Raw genomic sequence first — 13,371 nt, forward strand, 5'->3', positions numbered from 1 at the left:
AGGAAGGGGCGCAACACCAGCTGAGACGGAGGAGCCACTGCCGGCCACAGGCCGCTCAAGTCCAACCGAATCAGGGCAGTGAGCGTAACTTGGGTGAGGTGCCAACCCCGTGGGGCCCCGGCATCCCAGGCAGGGCGGTGTCCACCACCTTCCACTGCTCCCTCACACCCGTGAACCGAGGCCCAGCTGGGCGCCAGCGCACAGGCGCGGGGAGATGGGAGACGGTGATGGTGGGTCTAAGCTGGGACTCTCCTGGGTTCTATTTTAGTGCTGAACAAAGGCATTCCCAAGTGACTGGACAGAGATTCGTTAACCTCAGAGGCTGAAAAGAAAAAAAAGCTGAAACTAAAAAGAACAGCAAAGTACAAGCAAAATGACCTCCAGCAATCTTACCCTCCGGAACAAACCTCAATGTTTTGACATGCATGCTGTCATGAAAATACCGTTCTCCCGCTTTTAAGAAAAACCAGCACAGTACAGGTCAAATCTCCTGGTCCTCCACCCCTCCCTCTCCAGAGGCAATCACTATTGGAAGGCAGGAAAACATCCCGTCAATCGTGAGAAACAATTATGCACACCTCTGCCCTGGTCAGGTAATTCTTAAGTGGGCCAGAAATTGCTGGAAAAAACAGTGCATGGAAAAAAATGAAAGCGGGCTTTTTAAAATGAAAACATTGTAAGATTTTTCTCTTAAAAAAAATCTTTTAAGCTCTCAAATCATCAAATATCAGATCTCAAATATCTCATGAGTCTCCCCTAACCCAAAAACTGGCCAATGGGGTAGATTTGGAACAGGCAGAGGCCATCATAGGCAGGGCAGCCTTGCATGGGACCCCGGGTTGCAAACCACAGGGGAGCAGGGGAGGGGTTCGTGGCTCAGGCCTCGCAGAGAGCAGTCTGGAGCTACAAGGACAGCTGAGGGGTAAGAGCTGGCCTTGGCTCCCTCCACCCCATCCCACCCTCCCTATGAGGCCGGCTACCGTCTCCCCAGCGGTGTGCTCACTCGGCACTCTGGGTGCCAGTCCCCACTCCCCACTGTACGAAAAGCACATGGCTGGTAAACGAGGCTTACTCAACCGGACTGGCCTCCCCAGTGGTGTCGGGGAAGGGGGCTCCCTGAACAGTCCCAGGACATGCCACAGCGCACAGCACAGCCTCCTGGAGGCCAGCAGTAGCCCTGGCTGCCTCTGAACCCTGCACCCTGAACACTGTCACTGACATCAGGGTCTACACCTGAATCATCACTGCCACCAAACACAGCAGTGACTGCATTCATTCGTGTACTCTACACCATTTGCGTCGGGCACCGTCAGGTGCTGGGATGATGACAGAGGCCATGAGAACGTCTCTGGTCTGTCGCGGGTTTCTCTGGGTGTCACCACCCTCTGTCTGACAGTTAGCCCACCTAGAAGTATGGAGCAGCCCTGCCCCCAGGAAACAGGCGGTGACCCTGGTAGCCTGGGACACTGTCACAGGTGAGCTCAGCAACAAATCTCTATTCCAGCCAGTCTCCTTCTGCTCCTCGGATATCCTCCTGTAGGTGCTGGATGGGAAGCTCAGGTGTAGCCGACCCCAAGACACCTCTTTACCTCCCCCTTAAACCTGTTTCGCCCAGCATCCACGCTCAGGACGCGAGCTGCCCACCACTCACCCAAGGCCGCACGGTCAGCCCGACTCCTCCCTCTCCCAAGGTCACCCAAGTGCTATCATGTCTGCCTCCAAAACACTCTAGAATGTACCCCACCGCCCCAGCGTCCTGTACCACTGCTCCAGCCCAGGCACCCTGCCTCTCTCACATGGGTTACCGCCAGCGCACTAGCCGTTCTGCCTCGGGCTCACTCCCAGGATCTTCTGCACAGGCAGCTGTAATGATCATTCTGAAGTGTGAACCGGACCGGGTCCCCTGATGGCACCCCACTGCCCTCAGGACCAACTTCAAGCCCCTCCATGGGGCCGCAAGGTGTTTTGTCACCTCCAGCCTCACCTCTCATCAGCCTGGCCTCAGGTCCCCTAAGACCCAGCCACAGTGACCCTCTCACATCATGGATCACTTCCTTCTAATGACCTCATTTTGAAACTGGGGGGCCACTCCCTAACCAGAAGCCTGCTGGTCAACAGAACCCACCCTCACTTACAAAGAGCTGTCAATAACAGTTCCCATCCACCTGCAGCGAAGAGCCCAAAGAAACAGGAAAAATTTGGAGACTACAGGAGAACTTGGGGAAAATTAAAAAAAAAAAATTTAAACCAACAAACTAGAGCCAACGTCCTTAGATCCCAGATATGCCCAACAAATAAAAACAAGACATCTAAAAAGGGACAATTAGAGAGTAGGAAAGGACTCCTAGATGTTACAAATATACCACTTGCAATTTTATAATTCAATGGAAAGACAAAGTTGAGACTGTAGAATGAAAAGACACATTTTTAAAGGGTGAGATGTAAGAAAACAATTCAGATTAAACAAATACTAATAGCAACTGATATTTATAAAGTACCTACTGTGTGCCAGGCACTATTCTTAGCACTATTCTATACATATTAGCTCATTTAATCCTTAAGACAACCTTGTGACACAAATACAATTGTTTCTGTTTTACACAGGAAAATATTTGAGCATAGAGAAGTTAGGTAAAGAAGCATCCCAGGAAGAAGAAAGAGAAAACAGACATTGTCAAAGAAGTAGGAGAAAACTTTTCTGAGCTAAAAATGAAGAACACCAAACATCCAACGCTAAGAACAACAAGAAGAGCCTAGAAATAATGCTATAACAAATATTCTAAATGTTTCTAGAGAAAAGCAAACAAACAAAACAGGTCCTCTGCAATAGCATGAGACCCTGATAGCAACAGACTCTTCAGAAGACAAAGAAGCAGTACTTTAAAAGCTCTAAGTGATAGCGATTCTCAAATTAAAATGTTATACCCAACCAAACTATCAGTCATGTATGAGAACAGAACAGCTAGCACTTTCGAATATCCCAGGAGTCAGAGTTTATTTCCTACACGCCTTTCTTTAGAAACTGTTTAAGTAATTAGTCTCTTAGGACATTACCCATTAGAAATTACTCCAGTAAAACAAGGCAAAACACCAGGTAATAAATAAATCCCTGGAAGAGAGCAGTAAAATCCCGGGGTAATAGCTACAGAGGTGGCCTTGAGAGCTGCCAGTCCTCATTAAAGAAGGAAGACAAAGAGAACCAGATCGGAATATCCAGGAGGGGGAAGAAACGCCACCAGATAAAGGAAGTGATGGACAGAATATGAAAAAAATGCGGCTCTTCTGATGAAGACACAAGGCAAGGGGGAAAAAAGGGAGAAGCAAATTTTTCACGAAGTTACAGCCCAAACATGAGGCAAAGTAAACAGGGCTATGTTTTCACTAAGAATGATAAAAAGAACTCATCTGACCTTGACATGACCTTGAGTGGTCTCCTTGGAGTGGCCCAGGGCTCAGCGGATGAGTGGCATCCTGGCAACCCGACCAGCCTAGCAGCGAACAGACTCAATAGAGTCACGACGGTGTGTGGTTTCCAGCGTCTAGAATTAACCCCTAATCTGGGAGCAGAAGTGCCCGTTTCAGTTCAACAGCCTTAACAAGGTCAAGTGTGGCTCCCAAAAGGAGGGGTATAAGGTTCAAGGGAAGACAGGGATGCTCACGTGTTTCTCTTCCCAGATGGAGAGTCAGAAAGCACTGACAAAAGCTGACAGGGCTGAAGAACCCATTCGCTCGCTCAGTAAACAGTAAGCGCCTACGATACCTTTCAGCACCAGGGTCACGGCAGCAAACTAAAGCAAAACACAAACCTCTGCCTTGGGGGAGGAGGGAAGGTGGAAAATACAAGTGATATGTACTCTATGTTAAGGTGGCTAAAGAGGGGAGAAAACAGAAAAAGGCTAAGAAGCGTGTGGCCGTGTGGGCGGTTAAAGAAAGAAACCATGAGTTCGGCCCAGCAGCCAGAGCTCTTTCCAAAACGGTGACTGCAGCCTCTGCGGAGGATGCAAATGGTGAGCAGGTTGGGCTCCTCACTCAAGGTCACAAGACTCACAGAGATGACCACTGAAAAGATGGTCACTTACCCGCACAACATTGGAGGAGACGCTGGAGGAAGGGCGGGAGTTTGGGATAGAGCTGGTGAGTCAAAGACAGGGCTTCAGTGTGGAAGATCAAGAAGCAAGTAGCAAATCCAACGTTACTGCCCTAAGATGCGAGGGAAGGACAAACCCAGGAAGGGCCAGAGCGCCCCCGGGAGGGGTGACAGGTGTGGGACAGTAAGGGGAACTCCGCGCCCTGCACACCTCTGTTGGGTTTGTTATGAGCACGTATTCGATTTAAAAAATACTTTTAAAGCCCATCAAGTGTAATTTCAGACAGCCCTGCCCCAAATTCTCTTCAACCTGATCCACGTTGCGCTGACAACTGGCAAGATGAGTTCTGTCCACACAACGCACAGGGAACTGGGCGTTTATCATCTGATACATTTGATGCAGCCGCTGTGTGTGGGCATCCGTCCGTCCGCACTCACAGGCAGACTTCGCAACCAGCTCGATTCAGCTACTGATTACACCTCTTCCCTTGATGCGCTCAGAGGGCGCACCCCACTCATCACCCCCCTTCCCAAGTTCCTGGAGCTCAGAGGCTGTGCCGCTTCCATTGACCACAGCGGCCCACTGGGCCTCTCCGAACCTCAGTGGACACATCCACCTTGCAGGGATTCTGGGAGGCCCCACGTCGCCGGGCTGTCGTGGCCCATGGCACAGAGCAAGGGCATGATAAACACCGACTGCCATTAACATTACTCCTGGTGGCTGCTTGCTTACTGGCCTGGTGGGGACAGAGATGAAACACGCAGCTTGCAGGTGGATGGACGGCACCCTGGGGCCACCCCAGAGAGAAAGGGAGAAGAGAGGGGAGGGCAATGGTGAAGGAGAACTGGAGAGGAGGCAGCCCGAGGAAGCACGGAGGGCCCAGGCCAGAAGGCTGGCAGCCACAGACGGCACTCTGCTGCCAGCACAGGCACCACCTGAGCGAATGGGCGTACCGGCCGCCGGTAACACGCTGCGGCACTGACCCAGCCCCTGGGCCCGTGTGCAGACCCTGCTTTAAAGCACAGGCTGCGTAGCCGGCCCGCTTGCACCTGCCCCCCATCTGGAAGGGGGTTGTGGGGAGACTGAACAGAGACCCCGCACAGGAAAAGAGCTTAGCAGAAAGTGCCCAGGAAGCACCATGGCTTATTATTACTGAAGATGCTTTATAGACAGCTGCTGTTGCAGGAACCAGATCCACTCTCCTCCAGGATGCGCAGAAAGAAGGAAAAGGAGACAAGGTGAGGACCCAGGAAAGCAGAAATGAGGGAAGGGAATAAATGAGAGCCAACAGAAGAAACCAGAAGAAAAAAAAAAAATGGCTACCACACCACTAGGACTCTCCACCTGCCTTCCCTCGTGAACCAGAACTTTCTACATGTGTAACATACATCACTTCCCCAATAGACCACAAGTCACTTGCCGGCCCAGGTCCAGGACCCCAGGGGATCCTACAATGTGCTCCTGCTTCAGCCTGAGGCCATCCATGCCTGCTTATGGCTTGGCCCCATGGCCCCTGGCACTTGGGACGGAGGGCTCAGCAGTGGCTCTCACCACGCTGAACTATTCTTCCAGCAAGAGGCCCTTCTCTCCTCTGTCAACACATCCATTCAAGAAACCATGTACTGGACCCCTGTGATGTACCACACCTCACCCAGGGGGCTCCATAGTGAGAGCAGACACGGCCCCGGCCCCCACAGAGCTGACAAGACAGCCAACAACTTCATTCCAAATTCCCCAGGAGTGTTCCCTGAGCCCCATACACTGAGTTCCCATTCTCTGCCTCATCAGACTATAGGGCCACAGATAACCAAGATCTGTGCAGAATGCATGAATGAGGCACTTACTTCTGCCCAAGAAACGGCAGTCTGAGTGTGAAGGGGTGAAGCAGAGAAGGAAGACACATAAGACAGCAGTAAAATGAGATTTTTGCCCCAAATGTCATGAACTCCTTAAAATGGCATCTCTCATCAACTGTAGGCCCAATAAGCAATTTCCTGACTCCTCACCAGGTGGGTGTAAGTCGCCCTTCCCACCCACTGGCCTTCGGCTACGTTCTCTGGGTGCTTCTCAGAGACCGAGTCTAAATAATGACACAAGACACAGTCACCACCTCCTTTGGCTTTTCTCTACAATGAATTCATCAACTGAAGGAAAGGCAGGCAGGAGGGAGGAGGACCATTTTAAGGTCGGACAAGGGCCACATCTTGGCTGGGCACCTTCTCTCCAACCCGGCGAGGGGGGCAAGCCAGAAGCTCCCAGAGCGTGGGCCCTGTTGCTCCTGGGGAGAGGATGGAGACAAGCCCTCCAAGAAGCGATGACACATGGGCGGTGGCACAGCCCTGAGCCCCGCAGGGCTGCCCAGCCAGGCTGGAGGCACTCACCGCGCTTGGGCTTGGGGAAGCTGTCATGCAGCCGGAAGACCACTTTCTCCACGAAGTGCTGGATTTCACATTGCTCGGGGCCACGGACAAACACCATCCAATCGTGGGTGAACCCCTCCGTTGTGGGCTTCTTGCGCAGTTGGGCACGGTGTCCCAGCTCTAACTTGACCTGGACAGTGCACTGGAGGGAGAAAGAGGCGGGCACGGGTCAGTGATGAGCCCAGGGCAGGGGACGGCAAGATTCCCACCCCATCGCCTACAGAGCGTGGCCAGCACTGGCCACGGGAGCCGCAAAGACCCCTGGGCACTGCCACGGGCTTCCCAACCCACAACGAGAGTGCAAAGAGCCTCCTGGGGCTTACAGTGAACCAGGCACTGTGCGAGCGGCCCTGCGGGCCCTTTCTCCAGCCCGCCCCCTGGAGGCCCTGTGCTTCCTCCTTCTAGCCCTCACCCTCCACCCCAGCAGGACAACCTCCCCACTGTTCCTCCAAGTCTTGCTCATTCCTGTCTCAGGGCCTTGGCACCTGCGGTTCCCTCTGCCTTGGACGCTCTTTCCCTAGGCCGTGGCTGGCTCCCTCTGGTCACTGAGGTCTCGGCTTGAATGTTACCTTCTCTGGGAAGCCCCCCCCCCCCCCCGCCCTGGGCCACCAGTCTGAAACCACCCACCACCACCCCCATCACCCTGTGTCACATTGTACATTCTCAGCATCTGTCACTATTGGACCTCATCTTGCTAACAAGCTGCTGGCTCTGCTCGAACACCTGCTGACTCTTGGAGCTGCCTCCTTGTCCAGAGCTGGAATCCTCACCAAGAGCTCCCTGAATACAACCCTCAGTGTGACCCAGAGTGCAATTACCTCATGAGGAAAACAGATGAGGAAAACGAGGTTCTGAGGTGGAGCTGCTAAGCTGCACACAGTCAGCTGGCAGGGAGCGGGGCCCAGACTCAAGCGCAGGGGTGCGTCCCCCGAGGGCCCACTCCCTTAGCCCCTGCCGTCTTGCCTCCCTGCTCAAGTCACCCAAGCTCCTTGATGAAAGCGTTTTCACTCTCCTCCGCCCCACAGGATGCCTCTGGGGAACAGAGACCCTCGGGGTCACCTGAGTCCACAAAAGCATCGCCTGTCAGCGTTAAAAGCAGAATGGTGGTTCGCAGTTGGAATGGAGGGGGCCAGGAGGAAGCCCCCGGGGATCTGGGGACCTCGGCAGTCAGGCTCTCTGCGTGTGTGCGACACTGTGCCTGAAATGTAAGGTAGCTCCTGCCGGTTCCACTCCACCGAACACAAAGCCACAAAACTTTTGAAGCACTCACACCCCTCGGTGGGCCAAAAGCACTGATGGGGAACCCACTGTAAACACGCACTCTGGTGTGTGAGATCCTCCCCAGTCTGCTGGGAGATACAGCCTGACACCTAGTATCAGATGCAAGAACGTTACAAAGAAACCAGAGGCCAAGAGGACACTTGTTCCTAAGTGCCGAGGACAGCCAGGAGCAAGTTGTCCGCTGGCGGGTAGCGGGCAACCACGCTTCCCCAGCCAAGCCACCTCCCACCCGCCCCGTGCCCTCTCTCCAGGGAACCACCGTCCTCCCCGACTGGAGACGTCCTGCTCTGGACTCTGGACCCCCTTTCTCCCCAGTTGACCTCATGTGACCTCCTGCCTCTTCTCTGGGATCCCTCCACCCAGGCAGATCCCGCTGCCAATGCCAGCGGCTCCCTCCCTCCGCGCCCTCTCACTGGCTGCCAGGCCAGGAAAGCAGGACAGGCACGAACTGTCACTTTGCCGGTTCAGCTCTCAATGGCTCGCCACTCCCTCAAGTAAGGTCCAAAGGCCTCAGCACACCTCCCGTCTCCTGCTGGTGTGTTTCCTCAGGCCCAAGACGCCCGTTATTTTTCCCCTTTTAAGCTGTTTAAAAATTATTATTTATTTGGGGAAGAGCGCAAGCAGGGGAGGGGCGGGGGGGGGGGGGGACAGAGGATCTGCAGCAGACTCTGCTCTGACAGCAGAGAGCCCGATGCGAGGCTCAAACCCACAAACCGGGGATCGTGACCTGAGCTGAAGTCGGACACTCAACCGAGCTTCCCAGGTGACCCCCCGCTTTTTAAAGCTCTTTCAGGTCTGAGTACGTCTTGCCATCTACACGGAAGTTTTACGTGTCGAGGTGTGTGCGTGTCCACACAAACACAGGAACTGGCCCTAAGCTGGCGGCGTGCCTTAGAGGGTCCACGGCAGTCTGTGCGCCAATTCCGCCGCGCCCACTTCACCCCATGCCGGCTCCCTGGTTGCTGGCTGCTGCCTCCTCCGCAGAGACCCCATCTAGCCCGCCCTTTCACATCCACGTCGGGGGCACACGGGGCATTGATGACACCAGAGAATTTACACTATATAAGAGCCTTCCTAGATCAGCAAATTGTAAGTGGTGCTCTCCCAAGGGGAGGAACCAGTAAGGACACTGGGAAGGACAGGGCAGGCCCAGTGAGGGAGGGGCTGGCGGGAGGCTCCGGGCGCTGAGTGAGCCAGCTGTCGACCACAGAGCAGGGGTACCTCCCGCACAGGCTGCCGGTCACTGCAGGGCTCCACAGGGAAAAGCGCAGGGACTTGCAGGGTCCGGGGCCACAGGAGGGAGGAGTGAGGGTCGGGGTGGAGCATTTAGATTCCACGCGGCAGGAATGGCAGCCAACTGTATGCAGATGATGGATGCGAGGAAACGGTATCTGAGTCAAAGTTCCCCGGCAATTGTGTACAGCCTGGGCTGAAGGCAGAAAAGGACAGACAGACAGACAAACAACAAGCCTGCTAGGAAGCAACCAGAGGGAGTGGCTGGAAAAGGAGATCTAGTCGAGTCTGAAAGGGGAGAACTGGTAGGACTTAAGACTGGACGGAGGGACGCCTGGCTGGCTCAGTGAGAAGAGCATGCAACTCTTTTTTTTTTTTTCTCATATTTATTTATTTTGAGAGAGCGCATGTGCACGCATGGGGGAAAGGCAGAGAGAGGGAGAGAATCTCAAGGAGGCTCCACACTGTCAGCACAGAGCCGGACACGGGGCTCGATCTCACCTACCATGAGATCACGACCTGAGCCAAAATCAAGAGTCGGACGCTCAACTGACTGAGCCACCCAGGCATGCAACTCTTGATCTCGGGGTCATGCATTCAAGCCCCACGCTGGGTGTAGAGATTACTCAAATAATAAATAAACAAACAAACTTAAAATTAAAAACAAAAGAGTGGACGGAGGGGACACGAGGCAGCTCAACCCCAAGACCCAGGGCACTGGGGTCCTGCCAAGCAGTGGAGGGGGTGGGGGGGGGGGAGGGGGACAGGCGACAGGGGATATTCAAGGGGAAACACACCAAAAGCTAGATGCGAGAGACTAAACGTCTAAACAAGCAATGCTCAAATCAACCAGCCTCCCTCTGCAGAGCACTGCACATGGGCCACGTTCAACGAACCCAAACAGTGTTTCCGTTACCCCAATGGGCTGTAATCCGCAGATGCCCTTACACGCATGACAGAAACTCTGCCCCTCTTGCCGGTGTGTCCTCACAGAGAAATCGGGAGACATTCTCTGGACTGCGGGGAGGGTTACAGGTGAACTGAACACATATCATCTTAACAATACACTGGCAAACGACTTTGGCTTTTGGTTCTTCGGAGTTAACTCCTACGCAAGGCGATGTCGCCTCAGATTCTGCAATCCACCAATCGGGCCGCTCCAACTTTGGCTGCCTTCTCAGCATTTCTGATGAGCTGGGGCTCCTACCCGGGGCACACAAGGGGCAGGGCAGCTATTGAGAAAGAATGGAAGGCCACAGTCCCGTCGGAGGGGGAACAAAGTGCCAAAAGAACGCTCCAGAGGCCAAAGTAAACAGGAAGGTTCTGAAGCGGCACTGGATGATCTCTGTCGCTGGCAGACCGTGCCCAAAGCTCTGCCCGGGCAGCATCTAGGCCCCGGGGGCTGGCACCAACTCAGCCTGGACACCCCCCAGCCTTGAGGTGCCAACGACAGCACATGCTGGTGCACTAAGGGGAGGAACGCTCCCCCGAATAAAGACAGGGGAACAACACAACCTCTGGGCCACTCTCTTAGAGAAGAAATCAGATTCAGTAAGACATTCGTGCTACTCGCACTGGAGGCAAGCAAGACACTGGGCCCGGCCAACTGCTCCGACTTGTCAAGTCATGATAATTTATTAACACAACTAAGCCAATTCCGCCTTCAAGGTTCTGCCTCCCTCCTGCCTTACTCCACCTGGACTCCTGCCCCATGCACGAGAACCAGAGAACTGAAACACAGTTAGCTCTTTCTCCAGGAAGGGTGCCTGGCTAAAGAGGTTAACTACCGGTTAGGTTAAGCTCTCAACGGTATTGGAAGGAATGAATCTCATGTGTCCTGCCTGTTGCTTGGAGGTGCTCTGTGCAACCTGGCCCCTGGGGACCAGGGGACCCGGCCTCAGTTCCTGCCATGTCCCCGCACCCGGGAACTGTTTTGCCACCACTCCCCTAACAAAAGCTGGGAACAAAGGGGGGAACGTTCCAGGCCTGTCCTGGAAAGAGCTGACCATTTTACTTCCGGGAGATCATCTGGAAGGTCTGTAGATGGAGACAGAGCAGCTCAAGGGCTCTGAAGGCCGTCCTGGGACAGCTAGGCTTGGGCTAAGGGCCTCGGCAGGGCACTGTCCTCCCTCCGGATCAACTGGAACCCAAGGGCCATAATGCTAAGTCCTGCAAACCAGGCGAACAGATCCTGGAGGGCAGCTTCCCAGGCACGTCACTGAAGAGTACAGGTCCCTCCAAGTGTGGGCTCAAATGGCCAATGCCTGGCAAAGAGGGCGAACCAGCCCAGTTCCAACATCTCCCCTGCTTCCAAGGCCTTTCCTCATCAGATTCTTCCCATATCCCACTAACCCTGCCTTCAGCCTGGGCCCCAGAAGGCAGGTCTTTAACGAGTTTATCTGGAAGACCGCCCCTGATTTCCTGGTGGGAATTCTCTTCAACAGATGATGCCCTTTCCTCAGGGAATTCGTACTTTACCAAGTGGTATAATTGTGCCTGGGGTTTGGCTACTGCATGCAATTCCCTCAGATACAACAGTCCCCTCCCCTCCCCTCCCCTCCCCTCCCCTCCCCTCCCAGGAGGAGGAACACCGAAGAGCCTTCTCCCCTCATCAGCCTAGACTGACCGTGCCAAGTCCGGCTGGATCCGGCAGGGCTGCCACCGACCCGGTCCACACCACAGAAACGGGAGAAGGTGCTGGCCCTCATAGAGCGACAGCAACACAGACCAAATAAGACACTCTTGGCACAACTTTCCCCCCCAGACCCGGCCGGGGGCTCTAGGAGCAGCCACTGGATCAGAAGGTGAGAAAGATGGGGACATGACGGTTATCCCTCGGGGACAATCCGCTCAAGCAGAAGACCGCCCACACAGAGGCGGGACAGAGCCGAGGGCAGGGGACCTCCCCTAACACCTGCATCAGGCCTTGGTCTTTCCACTGGGGACGCACAGGGGGCTGGTGGCCAACAACGGCACTCATCGGGCCTCGTCCCTTTGGCCCAGGGCACAAAGTTAATGACGAAGGGACAAGACGGAAGGAGCTCAGTGAATGTCTCTTTGAAAACTAAGGATAAGTGTGTAGACCGTGAAGATACTCGAGGACACCCCCAATCCCTGGTTTTCAGGTGCCCAGGAAGAATGCCCTTACCAGCCTGCCAGGGAGGCCTGGGACGGGGTTTATGTTACATCCATTTGAGATGCCCGCAGACACGTAGATGGAGAACTGGCTGTCACCGAAGTTCTGCGGGAAGCAGTGCTGGGAAATTTCTGAACGAGCACAACCCCAATAAAGGCATCCGTCACCAGGTCAGATGGGCCTCGTTACAAAAGGACTGATCCCTAGTTGCTTTTTCAACCGACGGCTGGCAAAGCTAAGGGCAAGACTTTGTGTTAGAAACTATGATGGATGTAAAGGCGAACAGAACTCTGGTCCCCACCTCAAGTACTGTGCAGGGTTATTAACTTTAGGACAAACCACTTGGCACGTCAACTGTTTCGGAGACAGGGTGGCGGAGAATAGTGCTCTGCACAAGTCTGAGCGTTTCTCGGCAAGGTTTGGGAAAAGGACAGTTACCTAGGAATCCCACCTGGCCCTGACACCTCCCAGGGCCATCCTGAGGCTCCATCATGACCATGTCTGTGAAACGGGCCATCGCGGTCAAAAACCAACCTCCTCCTCTGGAACAACGGAGGATGGTCGACAGCAGGCGGGTCCCAAATTCAAACTTGGGAGAAGCAGCAAATATCAACTCAACTGGGTGATTCAACGGGTCGGCCGCCCTCCTCGGGTAACGGGCCCAATGCTTCTGTGAAGGGAGGACTCCCTGGTCCTTGGGAGAACCCAGACTTCTAGATCCCCCTAGGCAACCCCTGTGACCAGAGACCCTCCCCCATCGCCCTTTCTCCATCCTTTTACTGTCTGCTCAGCCTTCACCCACACCCACTCCTTCCCCTCCATCCTCGGAGATAAATCACAAGCCTCCCCCCATGCACCACTCTTCCCCCCTAAAGACACGCAACCCCCACACACAATGGGCCTGTAAGTATGGACTAGGCAGGGTGGCTGGCGGAATCAAACAGGTGGGTAACAGTCAGGGCAAAGGAAGCCAGAAGGACTTTTCCTGGCCACGGGGAAAGGATTTCAATGCTGAGAAGTTGGGAGCGCAGGGCAAAGCGCAAGATCCCCCTTCTCAGCTGGAAAGTTCTAGAGAACACAACAAGAAGGTAAGGAGAATCAAAGCCTCCCGAAGCAAGCAGGCCCTTGGGGGAAAGTCCTGTTGTTCCCCATCGGACTGAGGCATTTACAGGTTTGGGGCAACTCAGGGGAGAGAGGGAAAGCTGCGATTCTG

The 13,371-nt window shown here is 54.3% G+C and overlaps 1 protein-coding gene across 2 annotated transcripts in view; it reads right to left on the bottom strand.

The window, feature by feature from the left end:
• Nucleotides 1–13,371, bottom strand: part of MLLT1 (MLLT1 super elongation complex subunit) — a 67,662-nt gene that overhangs the window by 51,375 nt on the left and 2,916 nt on the right. For both annotated transcript variants that reach the window (XM_030293470.1, XM_030293459.1), the window contains exon 2: nt 6,470–6,650. In XM_030293470.1, the coding sequence (XP_030149330.1) occupies nt 6,470–6,650 (181 nt within the window). The remainder of the gene's footprint in view (nt 1–6,469; nt 6,651–13,371) is intronic.

This window comes from Lynx canadensis, chromosome A2 (genome assembly GCF_007474595.2).
Source record: "Lynx canadensis isolate LIC74 chromosome A2, mLynCan4.pri.v2, whole genome shotgun sequence".
NCBI classification, from domain to species: Eukaryota; Metazoa; Chordata; class Mammalia; order Carnivora; family Felidae; genus Lynx; species Lynx canadensis.